Source organism: Trichosurus vulpecula, chromosome 3 (genome assembly GCF_011100635.1).
Source record: "Trichosurus vulpecula isolate mTriVul1 chromosome 3, mTriVul1.pri, whole genome shotgun sequence".
NCBI classification, from domain to species: Eukaryota; Metazoa; Chordata; class Mammalia; order Diprotodontia; family Phalangeridae; genus Trichosurus; species Trichosurus vulpecula.
The window spans coordinates 15954250-15970972 of record NC_050575.1 but is presented as its reverse complement, the minus strand read 5'-3'; the positions used below and the strand labels follow the sequence as shown (position 1 = coordinate 15970972).

The 16723-nt window shown below is 37.0% G+C and overlaps 1 protein-coding gene across 9 annotated transcripts in view; it reads right to left on the bottom strand.

Moving 5' to 3' along the window:
* Positions 1-16723, bottom strand: part of PPP2R5C (protein phosphatase 2 regulatory subunit B'gamma) — a 225850-nt gene that overhangs the window by 32640 nt on the left and 176487 nt on the right. For all 9 annotated transcript variants that reach the window (XM_036748196.1, XM_036748191.1, XM_036748190.1 and 6 more), the window contains 3 exons: positions 7804-7863; positions 5264-5372; positions 371-424 (listed from right to left, as the gene is read on the bottom strand). In XM_036748196.1, coding sequence (XP_036604091.1) covers positions 371-424; positions 5264-5372; positions 7804-7863 — 223 coding nt within the window. The remainder of the gene's footprint in view (positions 1-370; positions 425-5263; positions 5373-7803; positions 7864-16723) is intronic.

Sequence of the window (16723 nt, the reverse complement as noted above, 5' to 3'; positions counted from 1 at the left end):
ATTAAAATGTATGTGCTTTAATGAAGGAATGTGTTAAAATACTTTGAGCTCAAAAGAAAAAAAAGGAGTAGGTAAGAGTTAAAGCAGGAGAAATTAGTTTTTATCATAACAAGTCTTACTGCTATAGAACAAATTATTTTAGACAATGGCATGTCTTTTAAAACCTATATAATATATGGTTGGATCCATAACTGGCTTAATTTTATAGCCTAGAGAGAAATAAAGGAATGGACAAAGCTTATTTATCTCTATGATCATACTTCTACATTTTGTCAACAAAACCACACTGTATTATGTTTATGTTTAGCAAAATATATACATTTTTCACAGTACAATTATGAATTTGACCAAAATAAAATAATATACTTACTGGTTCAGTAAGTGTGCTGTCCTTTTCTAAAAATTGAACTACACAGTATGCCAGCTAAACAAGAGAGAAAAGATATATTAATATTTCGCTCTTTGATGACAATATTACCTACAATATTTCCTGGTATGATTTTCCAACTTCTATTATTTAGAAAGTTGTTTCCAAATAAACCCACCGGAAGCCTAAATTGCAAATATATACTTCAAAGTAGCTGTTCCTAATTATTTCCTAGTATTATTCATTCAACAAATACTTACTGAGAGTACAAATCTCTGTGGAGAAAACACAAAGAGGAATAAAAATGCCATCTCTATCCTTAGGGAGGTGATGACCTAGTATTGGTGATAAGTACAAAAATAATTTTGTAATGCTCCATTCTTCTAGGTTACTGTAATCATAACTTTTTTGGATGGAGAGAAGACTGGGGTTTTGCTTCCTGAAACTTGACATTTCAGTACTTTCCTGACAAAATGGATTGTGTTTTCATTTTAAAACATTAGTAGAAAAGTGTATTTATGATCAACAACATGAAGATTAAATTCAATTTGTTGTCAGTATAACATGGCTAAAATGGTCAGGGAAAAATAGCCAGTGATCTTCCAGGCTGAGAGACAGGAAAAAATTAAACCGAAGTAAAACTTAAACTAGACTGACCAAATATGAATGTCAACAGAACAGCTGAAAGTGTACTGTCATACTGGCAACTGTGAGAAGGGCAAGGGGAAAATCTAGAATGCTGATTAAAAAAACAGATCAAAAAATCCCAGGTCCTCATAGTGGTAATAAATGTTTCCCTCCCTCTTTCTTCTCCCCTGTGGTCATTTACTAATTCCAGGTTAAAAAAAAAAGTCATTGTAAAACACAAAAGGAGTCAATACTAGCAATCTGGAATATGAGTTCATTCTATGTGAAAAGCTTTCACATGCATTTCATCTGATTCCTTAAACAGATCCTCAAAATGTTAAAAAAAAAAAACAAAACAAAACAACAAACAGTAGAGGCTATAACATGGCCAAGGGATAAATACTAGACAAAAGGAGCCCCTAGGCTCTAGTCCTAGGTCTTCTACCGACATGGAGCCTCTGTGATTCAGTTTTCTCCTTGTGTGACATAAGGATATTATGGTGAAACTTCTAATTCTATTCCATACTATTTGCTGATATTGAGGAAAACTGAAATGAGTCTCATATGCATGTTCACAATAAATAAGGCAAAATGCAGAATATTGTTTTACCCTAGTTAATAGGCAGTGACAAAAGCCAGGCTTAAAGGTCCTTGATTCTCTCAAATTAAAGTGAGATCCAAAAGACATAAATCTTTATCTCCAAATCCAACTTCTCCATGGGAATTCCAGTTCCATATTTCTAAAAGTCTGCTAGATATTTCTACTGCATCTCAAACTTAACATGTCAAAAACTGACCCTCTTATCTATCCTTTTCTAAAACCCACATTTTTCATCACTCCAAGGCCTCCTGGCCCAACTTCTTTATTTCTGTTGCTGGTATCATCATACTCTCAAAACCTCTGATTTTTTTCCTCTCTCTCACCAACCCATTACTAAGATAGTGGTCTAGTCAGAGTAAAGTAATAGAAAGAACAGTAGAACGAGTGTTAGTAGACCTGAGTTTGAATCCTGACTCTACTATACACTAGCCTTGTGACCATTAGGAAGGCAGTTCACCAAGGGGTTGCCTCATCTGTAAAATGAGGAGATTGGACTAGAGTGAGGGTTTTTAACCTAGGATCCAGGGATTGGTTTTTAAAATTCTGAAAACTGTATTTCGGTATAACTGGTTTCCTTTATAATCCAACATGATTCTGTAAGAGACTGATGGACTTTGCCGAATGGTCAGAGGTACATAGCACAAAAAAGGTGGTGAACCCATGGACTAGATGATTTCTAGGGTATCTTCCACCTGTAATAGTCTAAGCTTTCTGTCCATTCTAGCATCTCAATCTGTTTCTAATCAAGTTCCTTTCCATACTGTAGCTCAGGCCTTTATCACCTCTCATTTGGATAACCTCTGACCTCTGACCTGGAGCTAAGTCCAGTAGCTTGCCTTCTTTAATCTCTTCTTTCCACCAATGCCTGAATAACATTCCTAATATGCTACTGATCACAATATTTCTCTGCTCAAAAACCACCAGTGGCTCCTGACTGCCTCTTAAATAAAGTTTAAATTCTTTATCCTGGAATTCAAGGCCTTCTACAATCTGGTTCCGGCCTCCTTTTCAACCCTTACTTCCAATTACTCCTCTGTACTCTACGTACTCTACCCTCCAGTCAAAGCTTATTCTTCACTGTTAACAATTCCACCTTTTCCTCCCTTGCCTGTGCTTTGGCATAATTTGTCCACACTGATCTCTGTAGTTCCGCTTATTGATAGCTTGCCTCTTCCCTTCAAAGTCCAGCTCATGCGCTACCTCCCAGAATGAATCCTAGTTCTCTCAGTTAGATGTGATTCCCTCTCTCACTGAATTCCTGTTTGACCTTTCCTAAGCATTTGATCATTTCCTAACTTGTAATATATTCATGAATGTTTCTTATCCCTTCATTAATTTGCAAGCTCCTTGAGGATAAGAATTTGTATTGTTTTATCACATGGCTCTTAGTTTACAGTAGGCACATAATATTTTTTGAATTGAACATCTACTGGGATAACCAAACCAAAACTAATAACTATTTAAGTGGCTGACAAACATAAAAATTTAATTTTTGTTTGAAAATCCTTCATCCCAATGCTTTCACGAATGTTACCACCTACTACCAAAGTCGTTAATCTGGTATATCTCTGGTTGATCTTCTCTATAATATTTCAATGATCAGTAGCCCAAGGTTTCATCAGTGTGGGTCCTAAAGGACAGAAAGGACTCTACGCGGACTGAAAGCCCTCTATGTTTTAATAGTGTCCATGAGTTGTTGTAGCCAAAAAATTCACCACTTTAGTGCCCAACCTGGCAAGGAGTCTGAGTTTAATTATACTGTTTCTCAGACAACAGACATCACAGAGCCTATACTCAGAGCCTTTCCAACTTGTTAGGACCTGTCCAAGTTTCCACTCTGTTGGAAAAGGCTCCAAGAACTCAAGGTCACCTTTGTTCAACAATGAAGCAGTGAAGTGGGGCTTTCATGGAGACTGAAGAATTTTTCTATAATAGTCCTAATAAATATCATTTCCCAAGAAGCCAAAGCAAACAAATTAAATCTGAATTAACTTCCTGCAATAAGTTACATGCACCTAATGTTCCAAATTTGGATTAGGAAAAATAGATGCTAACTTTCAGGAGTTATCAGGAAGCACTGTAACAGTTGCTGAAGGGTAGGTTCTTCAAGCCCTCCCAAATTCTGTTTTCTACCTGCTGATCTACCATACATCATGATTCAGAGAAGCAGGTCTGGATCTAGATGTAAACGAATGTTTAATGTTTTACATTTTCCCCTTCAAGCTCCGTCTTGTCCCCCCCATACTATTTCGCCTGGAAATCCCATTGGCTCCTATGGGTGCAGATGACCCTGGATGGGTTCTGTGCAGCTTGAATCTCTCTGCTGAACTCCAGGAGGTATCTCAAATGCAACATTCCCAAAAGAGAGCAAATTACCTTTCCCCCCAAACTCTTACATCCTATTACTTATAAACCAACTAAAACATAGCAATAACCACAAAACACCTGGTTAAATTGAAACATAACATTTACTAGGATTCAATAAATTCAATCAAAGTTTAAAATAATTAAAATTCAAACCTATTTTTAAGTGTGGACATGTTGTCCGCACAAAAAAGTGAAACAGAAAGTTTTGGTAAAACACAGCTTGTAAATAAATTCTTTCAGGTTGACTGATGGATCAGTATTAACATGCAGAGCTAAAAGTCTTCAAGGTCCTCGGATCTGCCAACTTCAATTCAATATAGCCAACCATGCCCAAGCTAAGAATATGTATGAGGGGCTGCGACTGGCATTAGGAAAAATCCCAAGATAAATAAGGCATAGTCTTGTTCAACATTCTTCTCATTGACTCAGATGAACATGTGGATGGCGTGCATGTTGATCAAAACTGTGTGACGCAAATCTGCGAGCTAGAGCTCTACAAGCCACAAGCTGGTCAGATAGCGCTGAGAGCAGGGTTTTCGTTTTTGTCATAATTTAACAAGAAGGGTATAAAGAAGATACAGCCCATGAACAAGGAGGGCACCAGGATGGTGAGTACAACAATGGTAGATGAAGTACAGTTGAAGGACTTGAGTATTTTTAGCCTGGAAAAGAATTGGGTGTGTGAATGTGTGTATAAGGGGGTGAGGGAGTAATGGGATTTGTCTTAAAATATCTGAAAGAAAATCATGTGAAACAGGGCTGATGTTTACTTTCTTTAGCTTCAGAGAATAGAATTACAAATGAATATAAGTTTCACGGGGGTAGAACTTGGTTCAACTTAAGTAAATGGAAGGGGTTGCCTTGCTTAGGAGTATTCAAGCAGAAGCTGGAAAATCAGTGCCCAGGGATGCTGTAGCAAATATCCCCTTCTTAAGTAGGAGGCTGGATGACTAGATGAAACTTTCAGCTACCTTCCAACTTTGATTCTTCTAATTTTGTGAATTGTATTGCTTAAAACGACTAAATATAACTATACTTCAACTCCATATTTCAAAGACTCTCTAATCTTAGTACTTCTATTTTTGGCCTTTCACACGTGAAGCAAAGTACTTTTATTCCTAATCCTTTAAACAATGGTTTAAGAGGTAATACTTATGTTACCTAAATCATCAAATTTAATTCCATAAAGTAATATTCTCCATAAAAGATTCAAGGTCTTGAGTTTAGCATACTGTGTAAATGAAACATACTTGGTAACAACTGGACTCATCTTCACAAAATAGCTAATGACTCCACTGTACCTGAGGATGGTAGACACTCAGTGATTTCACTTTGTGCAAAGGTAATAACACCTTCAATAAGAAAATCTTGTGCTCTTCTTTTAATGGTAAGGCAAATCCATTAATTATGCTGGAAAAAAAAAGATTTGGTTCAAAATTTTGATATATTCACAAATTTCAGATCTGTAATTATGTCATTTGTTTTCTTCAGACATACTTTCACATGGAAATCCTGTAGCAAGTAAGGTCTCTTTCAAAAAGGAAAGGAAAAACACAGGAAATTTTAATTTTAGAAAAGTCTTAGGGAACATAGGCATTGGAACCTTGGTTGTTTCATAGAAATTACAGCTACAAAATAAAAAAAAAAAACCATGCTCAGTTGGAATGTCCTTCTAAGGGGAAAAATTCAACTTGTTATGTTACCATACAAGGCTTGATATCTTATAAGGGGGCTTTCAGCTGTTGCATAAGAACCCGCAACACCCTGATTTGTCCAATTATACATCTTTTCAACTGTTGAAAGAAAATTTGCATTTTCATCAGGGATATGTTAAACTTTAGGCTTTCAAATTGTTTCCTTTCAAATTTTCAGGCCCATTGTTCCAGCATTACAGGAGCTAGAAATGTGAATCCAATAGAAGGAAGACATGAAGGCATCTAATATCTTCATAGTCTGATTCTCTTCATTGTATTCAGCAAACTGGACGTATGAAGTTGGTGTTTCAAATGGCAAATATTCACAATAGACTTATATTTGGTTTTCAGAATATAAATTTGACTGATAAAATATCTATCTTATCTCATCTATCTTAGAAGAATGTAAAATGCTTTTCCCCTGCAATCCATTGTTTGAAAGTCCAACCATCATCTTATCAATAGCTAAATACCTTTGTCCTGATTTTAGATTTACAAAGTGCTTTACATAGATCTTCTCATCTGAACCTCACAAATCCTGTCAAATAGGTGCTAGTATCATTGTCTCTTCTTTACAGATGAGCAATGAAAGCTGAGAGAAGTGGCTTGTCCAGAGTCACCTGCCGGTAAAATGTCTGAGGCAGGATCTGAACCTAGGTCAGATCTTACTGACTCCATGTCCACTGCTCCACCTGGCCATCTTTAGGGATAAAGGAGGGGGGAATCATGAGAACTTGCTGATTTGGTGTATAAAAGATGGTTTAGATCAGTGGTGTGAAACTCAATTAGAAACACATCCTTGTGGCTGCATAGTGATTTAGAAAAGCACAAATTCACTTGATCTGATTTTTATTTAAACATTTCCTAATTAAATTTTCATTTGGTTCAGACCACACTTAAGAGTTTTGCAGACCCCAGGCTGTGAGTTTGGTACCTTTGGGTGAAATAACAGTGATGGTGATAAAAAGAACTCATATTTTTGTGGCACTTTATGGTTTACAAAATGTTTTCCTCACAGTAGTCATATGAGGTGAATGGGGAAAATACTATTATCTCTATTGTACAGATAACGAAACCTCAGGCAAAGAAAAGTTAAACGGCTAGTGTATAGTTCATTGCAAACGATGGAGTCAGGATTCAATTCAATCAACACTACTTCTTAAGTAGCTATTAAATGCTAGGCACTGAGGACACAAAGAATGAAACAATCCCTATTCTCAAGAAGCTTACATTCTTCTGGGTATCAATTTGCAGCAGATTCTCCCCAGAATAAGTGATTTGCCCAGGCAGCCAGTGAGGAAGAGGGGGCAGAGCCTGAACCCAGTTTTTCCTTAATCCAAGGACAGTTCTCTGGTCACTATACTACAATGCTTCTTTCTCTCTCTCTTTTTAAAACACATGTTTAAAAATTACCAAGAAAATTTCCCCCAGATTTCTCTAAATAGTGAAAATTTTCATTAACAAAGATAATGAAAATTCATAATGTTATAATTTACATTCAGTACATTTATGAAGTGGTTCACACATTAATGAAATCAAAGGAAAATTGGAGTATTAATATTTATCCCTAATATCCTAAAGGACAGATAATGGTTAAATAAAAATCATGAAGCTTTTTTTAAACAAACATTTATGTTTAATTGTTTTTTTAAATTATTACAGTTGAGGCTTAATATTGGACTTCCAAGATAACTACATTGAAACACATGACAAGGTCATGCATATAGAAACAATTTAATTTCAAAAAATCCCTTATTATGCCACTTTCATTTCTGAATAGATCCTTCCCTCTTCTCTTCTATCTAGACAGTCCTCTCTTGGAACAAAGATAGAAAAAAAGGGAAAAAATCAGCTCGGGAAAAACAACACATCTACTGAATCTGGAAATGCATGTAGTATTCTACCTCCATTGTTTCCAATCTGAGACATTCTGTCCAGATATATGAAAAGAGTAAATTTAACCCTTCATCTTAAATAAAATTCTGTATATTATCTTTTAGACAAATTTTGAAGGACTCCTAACTGTGGCAAAGGATTGGACTGGATGAACTTGAGGTGCTACTGAATTATAAATTCCATCCGAAAGTCCAATGTTATAGAAACACAAAACAAAAATCTCTCATGCATTTACCAGTATAATGACTTACCTTCCCAATATTTCCAGTAATTCTGCTATGCCATTGTGATGCTCTGTTTCATAAATAAACCTGGGGGGGGGCAGGGCAGAGAGAAACATATTTAAACAATTATAATTAAACTTCTGAAAGAGCTTGTAACAAAAATTCCAAAGAGAAAAACATTTCCATAAGTGAATGAAACAATCTTGAATGCCAAAAATATGAATTAGTATTTGTTTAAAAAAATGAACAAACACTACAGCTGATTTTGTTGGTAGTCTGTTATGAATATGGATTAACTATAATGATGCTATTTTCTCAAGTACATTGGTCCTCTATTAGGACAAATGATAAAATTCTTCCACACTGCCTCTAAGTATGGAAATAAGAATACTTCTTTGCACTCAACAGATGCTTTTTGAATTTAACTAATGTATCAAAAATATATTTATATTTTTAATCAATAATGAAGTAAGATAGTTTGGGGTATCTGTTTAGGGCTAGATGATTAAAAACCCCGCCCAACACTTTACACTTCAAATTAGTTTATTTTCAAAGAAAATCCTAAGAAATGTGTCCACGTATATGAATTTTTATTCTATAATACAGTTATACCTTCCACACCATGACTTTCCCCATCATGGTTTCGATATATTGAGGTACAGCATAAGAAATTAAATGAGAATTTTTGGGGAGTTTTGTGGAAGGTGCAGATGATACATGAAGGCCAGCAGAAGACAGAGAAACTGTGACCAAATACCCCAGATTTTACAGTAAGGTACTGTAAACACACCATAAAAGAAAAGGAAAAAATTCAGACTTCTTCTCTGGTACAAAAGGAGGGCCAAAAGATTTTATGCAGATTTCCCAGATCTCAGGGCACAGTCCCCTAACTCCTGCAATGTGGAAGGGATAAGTACACTGCTGACTACTGGCCATCTGGGCTGCTGTTTGTGTGCTTGTGCACATTTGCTGCTTTCTATGTTCATTCAGTCATTCAATCATTATTTATTCGGCATTTACTCAACACAAAGCTCTGTGCAAAGTGCTGAAGGGAAAATACAAACATAAGATTATATGTTCCCTTGAGAGGTACCAGCTAGTTTAAAGAGACAATGCAGATGCATGAAAGAGTTAATTAAGAATACAAAGCAGTATATAATGAAATCCCAAACAGTGTTAGGCAATTAGTATTCAGAGGAGGAGATTAGTGAGCACTGGTTCGATGAAGAAAATCTAAAAAAAGAAGGCAGAATATACACTGAGCTATTAAGGAAGGGCAGGATTTAGATAGGCAGAAAGGCAAGCAAAGGGTATTCTAACGGTTGACAGAGTGTCAAAGAAAATGCAGTTAGGAATGAACCTGGTTTATCTACGGAATGATCAACTAGCTAGAACTGACATTCTGCATAGGGGAATAGTGGTAAATAAGGTCAGAAAAGTAGGGTGGAAGTGGAGACTCACTGAGGCCTTCAATATTGTGCTGTGTTGAGATCTGCTACTTGATCATCACTGATGGGACTTTGTTTTGTTCCACAATATTAAATTTCTAATGTATTTCCCCTTTACTCAAGCATGTAACATTCTAAATTAAATATTAGTTTAAAGAACAAGTCTTTAAAAATTCAGCAAACCCAAACAACAAAATGATTTTCTACATTTTTCTATGTTGAAAAGTGTCATGTGGTATTAAAGAAGATAAATGAATATTATATTGCAATTTCTGATTATTCATTTAACAAATATATACTGCGTGAATACTGCTTCTTATGTGTAAGGTATACATAGGTCAAGGTGCTATGGGAAATGTGAAGAAGCTTAAGACAAGGTCCCTTGTCTTAAACATAGTGGAAGGATAGCACACACAACAAACAAAAAACAACAAAACACCCTACAAAAAAATTCCAGGTGAATGGTTTGATGTGTTATGCTTTTATGGGCAAGAGGGTATTACAAAAATGAATCACACAATCCTAAGCTTTCAATGAATCCTTAATCAATCTGGTGGGGATTGAGAAAGTAGGCAAATAATACAAGGTAGAATGTGATAAGGGCACAAAATAAATGCAAAGCACTACTACAAAATTTTAAGCTTCAAAGGGCCCTCAGTGACCATCTACTTCCAACCCGCAACTAAAAAAGAATCCCCATTTTGACATACCAGACAAGGGAATAACTACTTTTTGCTAGAAAACCTCCAGGGACAGGAGGTCCACCGGTTCCTGAGAGGCTACTTTTCAATCACTCTAATGGTTAGGAAGTTTTCGCTTCAAGATTAAATTCAACTCTCTGCTCCTAGGCTCTTCCTTTTGGGTCCAGATAGAAGTAGTCTAATTCCTTTTTCAGAAAACAGTCTTTCAAATACTTGGAGAAAGCTATTGTACCCGACCTGAGTCTTTTCTTCTCCAGGCTAAACATCCCAAGTTCTCTCTAATGTTGACTCACACTGAGCTTGGAGGCACTAAAACTCTTAAATCTTTTCAAACAGCTGCCTGTCCTTCCATTTATGAAGCTGATTAGCACAAGGCCAAGCAAGGACCACAAGATCACTCTGTTGAAGCCCTCCTCCAGGGATGATAGGACTACTCTTCAAATCTGGCCATTTAGCTAGTACTGAATTTGTCTTAGTGCATTACTAGTAGCCTAGTTCTCTCCATGAGATTCTTAATCAAATACTAATCTAATTAAACTACATTTAGGTAAACTCTATTTCCCCTGATCTACTGGATCAGTGACCCCCACTCCCCCCCCCAGTCCATCAATCAGTACTTTCTAAGTGCTTGCTATACACTCCAGTCACTGTGCTAGGCACTGGGGACCTAAGAAGGACAATAAAACAGTCCCTGACTTTAGAAGACTTTAGACCTTAGGAGAATGATAGTCAGAAGAGGAAATAAAGTTACTCAGGTATGGGCTGCTCTTCGAAAAAGCCAAGCTTATTCCTCATAATCACTGACTACTCTTTTAGATGTTTACTAATCATATCTTTGAGAGTTGGTTCTAGCATTTTCCCAGGAATTTAAGTCAACCTCAGTGGCTGCCAGGATAAGAGAAGAGGAAGAAATCACTTCCAATGTGACATGACTGAGAAGGCTCCAAGGAAGAGCTGGCATTTGAGACAGGTTTCTACAGATGGAGATGAAAGATTAGAGATGGGAGAGAAAGTGAAAGGACAAGCAGATTCTAGGCAGAGAAAACGCAAGCAAAAAGGCTTCGGACACAAGAAGGGATAAGATATATTTGGAAGGCAGTGAATGAGCCAGTGTGGGCAAACTGGTAAAGACTGGAAGGGACCAGTGCCTGTGGGGCCTTAATCCTCTGGCTAAGGAGTTTGGATTTTATCTGGTGGGCAGTGGAGAATGAAAGAAAGGTCGAACGGGGAAGTGACGATCCCAGCAGTACTGTAGGAAGATTAGCTTGGTAATAGTGTAAGCATTAGAGGAGAGAAAGTGGAGACACCTGTTAGGAGTTTACTGCCACTGCATCAACAGTGAAGGAACGAGGATGGAAGGTGGCAGTGCCAATGGAAAGAAAGGATCTGAAATACATTGAGAAAGGAGAATGAGAAGATCTGGAGGCTGACTGGGATGCTGGGGCTAAAGCAAGAGGAAGAAAAGATAATAACTCACTTACATAGTGATCCAAAGTTTGCCTAAGTGCTTTCGTCAAAGGAACCCTGTGTGCAGTGGTCCAGGTTATTCTTATTTACATATCAGGACACTGATGTTCTGGGAACTGAGGGGACTTGCCCATTATCACATGTTTTCTAAGGCAGGCTTAGAAACAGGTCTCTTGATTCCAAGTCTGGTGTCCTATCCACCATACCATGCTGCCTCTGAAAGTTCTGAAGAGCCAAGTCTGGGTGACCGGGAGAACGCGGAAAGCCACCTGCATTTCTGACATTTTGGTTCCTCCTTAGCCTCTATTCTGTCATTCACAGAGAGCTCAAAAGATGTTGCCAGGCAATCTAGTTACTATATTTAGCTGTTTCCTAACCTTTTACATTGAGATAAAATGATTTCCTTTGTTCCTCTCTACAAATCTCTATAAATTTAAACCACCAAAATAATTTTCAACGTTGCAAACACCGTGGTTGTATGAGGTACAATCTTTTAACATAAAATATTGATTTCTTAAAATAGGAATTATGTAATCATTATATTAAATTACTCTCCTGATATGACTTTGGCTATTAACGTACTTTTCTTTGCAAGCTTGCTTCTTTTAAAATAAAGGCAAATTCAGTTTCTTTTGTTTGAATATCTTTATCAGTCACAATAGCATAAATTTGGAAAACATGTAATATTTCCATAAAGTTTAGATGGAGAAGGGGAGGGGAAGAGAATGTGAGATACGAGGAAGATATGTGACAAGTATATGTCATACATTCAGGAATGTCATGGAATTGGGTTCAAAATTTTTGCCTCTTTTTAAGAAGTAATCCTCAAACTCAACCAAAGCAGTTATACCACATTTTCTAAAGTTAGTTTTCAAACTTACCTTTAAGTTTTGGATACATGTATACATGCTACTTACTATAAAGTATTAAAAAAAGTTAGAGGGATTTAAATTCATTACTTAACCCGGAGAAGGGAAGGCTGACAGATTTCAAGTATATGCAGTGTTATTTGCAGATGGTATTCAAATTTAACTATATTAATAATAGAACAAAATTTCCTGAGGGTTATTTTTATCAGACCCCCAAAAAGATTAAAAGATTCCACAAACTATTGAAAGTCTTCAAAAATAGGATAAACTTGTTCTGGGAAGGCATAGATGAGGCCATTTCTGCATGAGTTAAAGTCTGAGACTGTTCAAAACAGCCCTTAGTTTTCATACTTATAGCTTGGAAATTCAGAAATTTTTCTTTAAAAAGACATTTACAAAAACAAAGATACTAGGTTGATATGATTATATTTCAGAAATTTTTCTTTCTTTTTAAAAGACTGATCTTACAAATGTCCCTTATTTTAAAGCAGTTCTATTATGAATACTGGAAGAATCTGTGATTTTGATGTAGGTATTCTTTCCACAGGTACATTCACAAATAAGCTAGGTTGGCCTTCAGATAGCAGATACACTGATCACAGGGTCCATATTCAAAGTCTTTCTCTCTGGGTGGGACTTGTCCTGGCATGAGCCTTTACACCATGATGAACCATTGGAGTAGGACTTTGACGTAGTTTCCATTATGAAGGTCTCCTAAAAATCCGTCCATTATATTATCTTTTGTTAAAAAAGTTACAGAATTTCATTCTCCCTTTCTCCAATCTATCTTTTTGCATTCATTGATTTGGCATCTACAAGTATGCCCAGGTTTCTCTCAACCTTAAACACTTTCACTTGATCCTGTCATCTCCTCAAGCTATTATTCCATAGCTCATCTCCTTTTCACAGCCAAATTATGGGAAAAAGTCACTTATTTTTGTTGCTTCCATTGCTTCTGACACTGCTGCCTGAATGAATCAGGCTGGTAAATGAATAAGGCATTTATTAAACACTTAATCTGTACAAAGTACTGTGCTAAGCTCTGAGGACAGAAATAGTGAAAAACAAAGAGAGTTTCATATTCTAATATCATAACAGTAGTTCATATTCTAATGGGAAAGCCAACACATATGGAAGGTTTCAGATACAAATCAGACAGAAAGGTCCTCTGGTCCTTACAGTTTAGTAACAAAGAAGATGGAAAGGTCTCTTCTTTAATGTCATTTCTATGGCTAAGATAACAGTTTTTGATACTGAAGCATTTGATAGCCCCAAGGATTTCAGTGGCAAGAACTTCCTTTTCTGGGTCTTCAGTAGCTGTGGTTGTAGCATCTGCAGGAGCAGATGTCAGGGCACATGTCTACAGGGGTTGAATTCTGGGATGCTGGCTGAAGGGGGCTAGGCTAGAAACTGAAAGGCTCTTGGGTTCAGGGTCCTGGGCTATCTACCTGGTGCACAGTTTCCTGTCTTTCCCTCAGAGTGCCTTGGCACTTCAGCCAGGTTGGCATGCCAGCCCTGTGAATGGCAGTTGGCAGGGATGGCTGGCTCCATCTCCAAAGGAACTACCTCCTCACATGATGGCCGTAAGGTCAGGGCTGAATGCAGGATCAATGGTCTGGAGGGTTCGGCCTCTCCCAGGGCTCTTGTTCTTATCTGCTTGTTGGTAGCCATTGGTCAGCAATTGCTACTGGTCGTGATGAAAAAGGTGGGCACCTTCTCTATCCTGATTTCTCTTCTCAATGATGGTTGTGAGGCATGTATAACCTATATAAAATTGCTTACCTTCTCAATGAGGCGGGGAGGGAGAGAATCTGGAACTCAAAATTTTAAAACATGAATGTTATAACTATCTTTACATGTAATTGGGGAAAAAATAAATTATTTTAAAAAATGATGGCTATGAGGGCTGGGCTAGAGGCCGGTCTGGTAGTCTGGAGGACACTGCTATTCCCACAGCTCTTGGTTTCATGGGCCTTGACTATCTCTATATTAAGAATGAAACTACACTCTTAAAATGCTGAAACTGATGGGATCTTAGAGATCATCAAGTCCAACGTTTTCGTCTTACAGAAAAGGAAACTGAGGCCTAGAGAGGCCAAACGATTTGCCTACGTTTGCAGAAGAAATACACAGCGCAGCTGGTCTTCAAACTTAGACTTTCAGATTCCAAGTCCAACCTATCAGACTATATCTAAACATCTCCAGGTTCCTTCAAATGGAAACATGCCATAAAAGAATGAAGTCCCTTTACTATTCTGATCACCTTCTTCTGGACCAAGTTCCAAAATGTTAGGACCCTTTCTAAGATCTGGTGCCTAGTAGAGACACAATACTCCAAGTTGTGGTCTGACCATGAAAAATTACAGAAAGATAATATCCTCCCTCTCACTCTGGATGCTAATTTCTATGAATGAAACTCAAGATCTCACTAACTTTTTTGACTGTGCTGGTGATTCATACTGCACAAAGAGTATACTTAAATCTCTATGTCTGTTTTATATAAACTACTTTCCATATAACGGATTGTGCCCTTTGCAGCTTTAACTTCATAATGTTACATACCTTTTTTGTGCAAATCTTAAATTTCCACTCTTTCACCTCAAATCTACATCTTCTGAAATCTTACATATTCTTTAAGGCCCAGGTCCAACTGTTCCTTTTCCATGAAGTCTTCCTTGACCCTCCAGCAGAAGTATTCTTACTATTATACTGCCAAAGATTTTATGGGTCGAGAGGCAGTGTGGGAGAGTAGGAAAAGCAAGCAAATCGGAGCCAGAAGAGATCTGGGTTCAAGCCCCAAGATGGTTATGGGATCATGGACAAAGTCACTTATAACTGTCTGTGCCTGTTTCTTCATTTGTAAAATGAAGCTTGTGTAACAGTCTTCATTTGTTATAACTGCAGTACCTACTTTACTAGCTTGTTTTGAGATTCAGATGAAATAATATATGTACAATGTTTTGTGGGCCTTAAAGAGCTATGTAAATATCAGTTATTATTAACAGTAGTACCTCTGTCACCTATCGCATATTATAGTTTGTTCTGTTTGTATTTTTGTCTTATTTTGCCATTCCTAGGCTTTATTTTGCCCTCTTTTCCTGTATCCCAAGCAGGTCCCCATCACCCCATATCAGGAACACATTCCCTCAATGCTGCTTCCTGTTGAAATCATTCTTTTATTTTACAGTCTTGCTTAGGTGCCACTTCCTCCATGACTTCTTCCTTGACACCTTCTCCCTCCCCCTTAGTTGAAAATGTTTACTGTATTGAATCAAATCCCTAGCAGACTGTAGATTCACTGAGTAAAAGGATTGAATCATGTGTATACTCTCCCATAAAAGCCTAACATACTGTTTGATACATAATAAGCATCCAATAAATGCTTACTGAATTAAGTTAGTATAATCAGATGAGCTATGAAGTCCCTCCTAGCTTTCAATCTGTGATCCTGTGGTAAAACACTTGAGAATTCATGGCATAATCTGTATATCAGCTTGTCTGTGAGAAATGGCTAACAAGTATGACCTAAACTTAATCTCTACTCAACTCAAAATTGTGCTGAACTTTTCCTATTCTTGCGTGGAATTTAAGAATGCCCTTTCTTCTCTAAATTTCTCCTTTTACATTAGGTTTAGAAGTGAAACACCTAATTTTCTATCTTACTGTGTTGGAAATGTATAAATCAGAGTCTCAAAAGACCCCCCAAAAAACCTTGCTCAATTTCAAGTGGAAAGAAATTGAGGACATGCAAGTTAGATCAAAAGAATAAAAAATTATGAGAAAATAGAAACTAGTAAATGCTACAAATCTGTGATCCATGGGTAAAAAGATTAAAATCAATTCTTAGTGACACAGATTTAATGTGAACTAATTAAAAGAGACTTAATCCCAAGATTACAGATTCAGTTAGAAGTGACCTCATAAGTCAACTATCACAAGTCTCTCATTTTATAGTGAGGAAACCGAAGCCTACACAGGTTAAGCGATTTGCCCAAATACACAGGTACTTAAGCAGCAGAACCTATATTGGACCCATTTTTCTCTGGGAAATGCAAATAATATATTTTTATATGCATAGTGAAGCAACATGACTTGGGGAAATGACTGAGAATATTATGGCGGATTCTAGCTTCAGTTCTGCCATTAACTTAAAATAATATCAGAACAATCATCATTAGTGCATACGAAAGGGAAACAGCCAAAGGCCTACATTACACTTAGGTATTATGAAGAATAATTTAAAGATGTTTCATAGAATGACATTTTAGAGTTAGAAGGGCCCTCAGAGGCCAACTAGTCCAATCTATATCCAAAAAAGGAATGCCCTGGGCAATCCTGGGCAAGTGGTCACTTGGCCTCTGCCTGAAGTTTTCCAATGAAGAAGAACCTGCTACTTCTGGAAGCAGCCCTCTGTACTTTTCAACAGAGCAAACTGTTAGGAAGTTTTGCTTATTTCAAACTT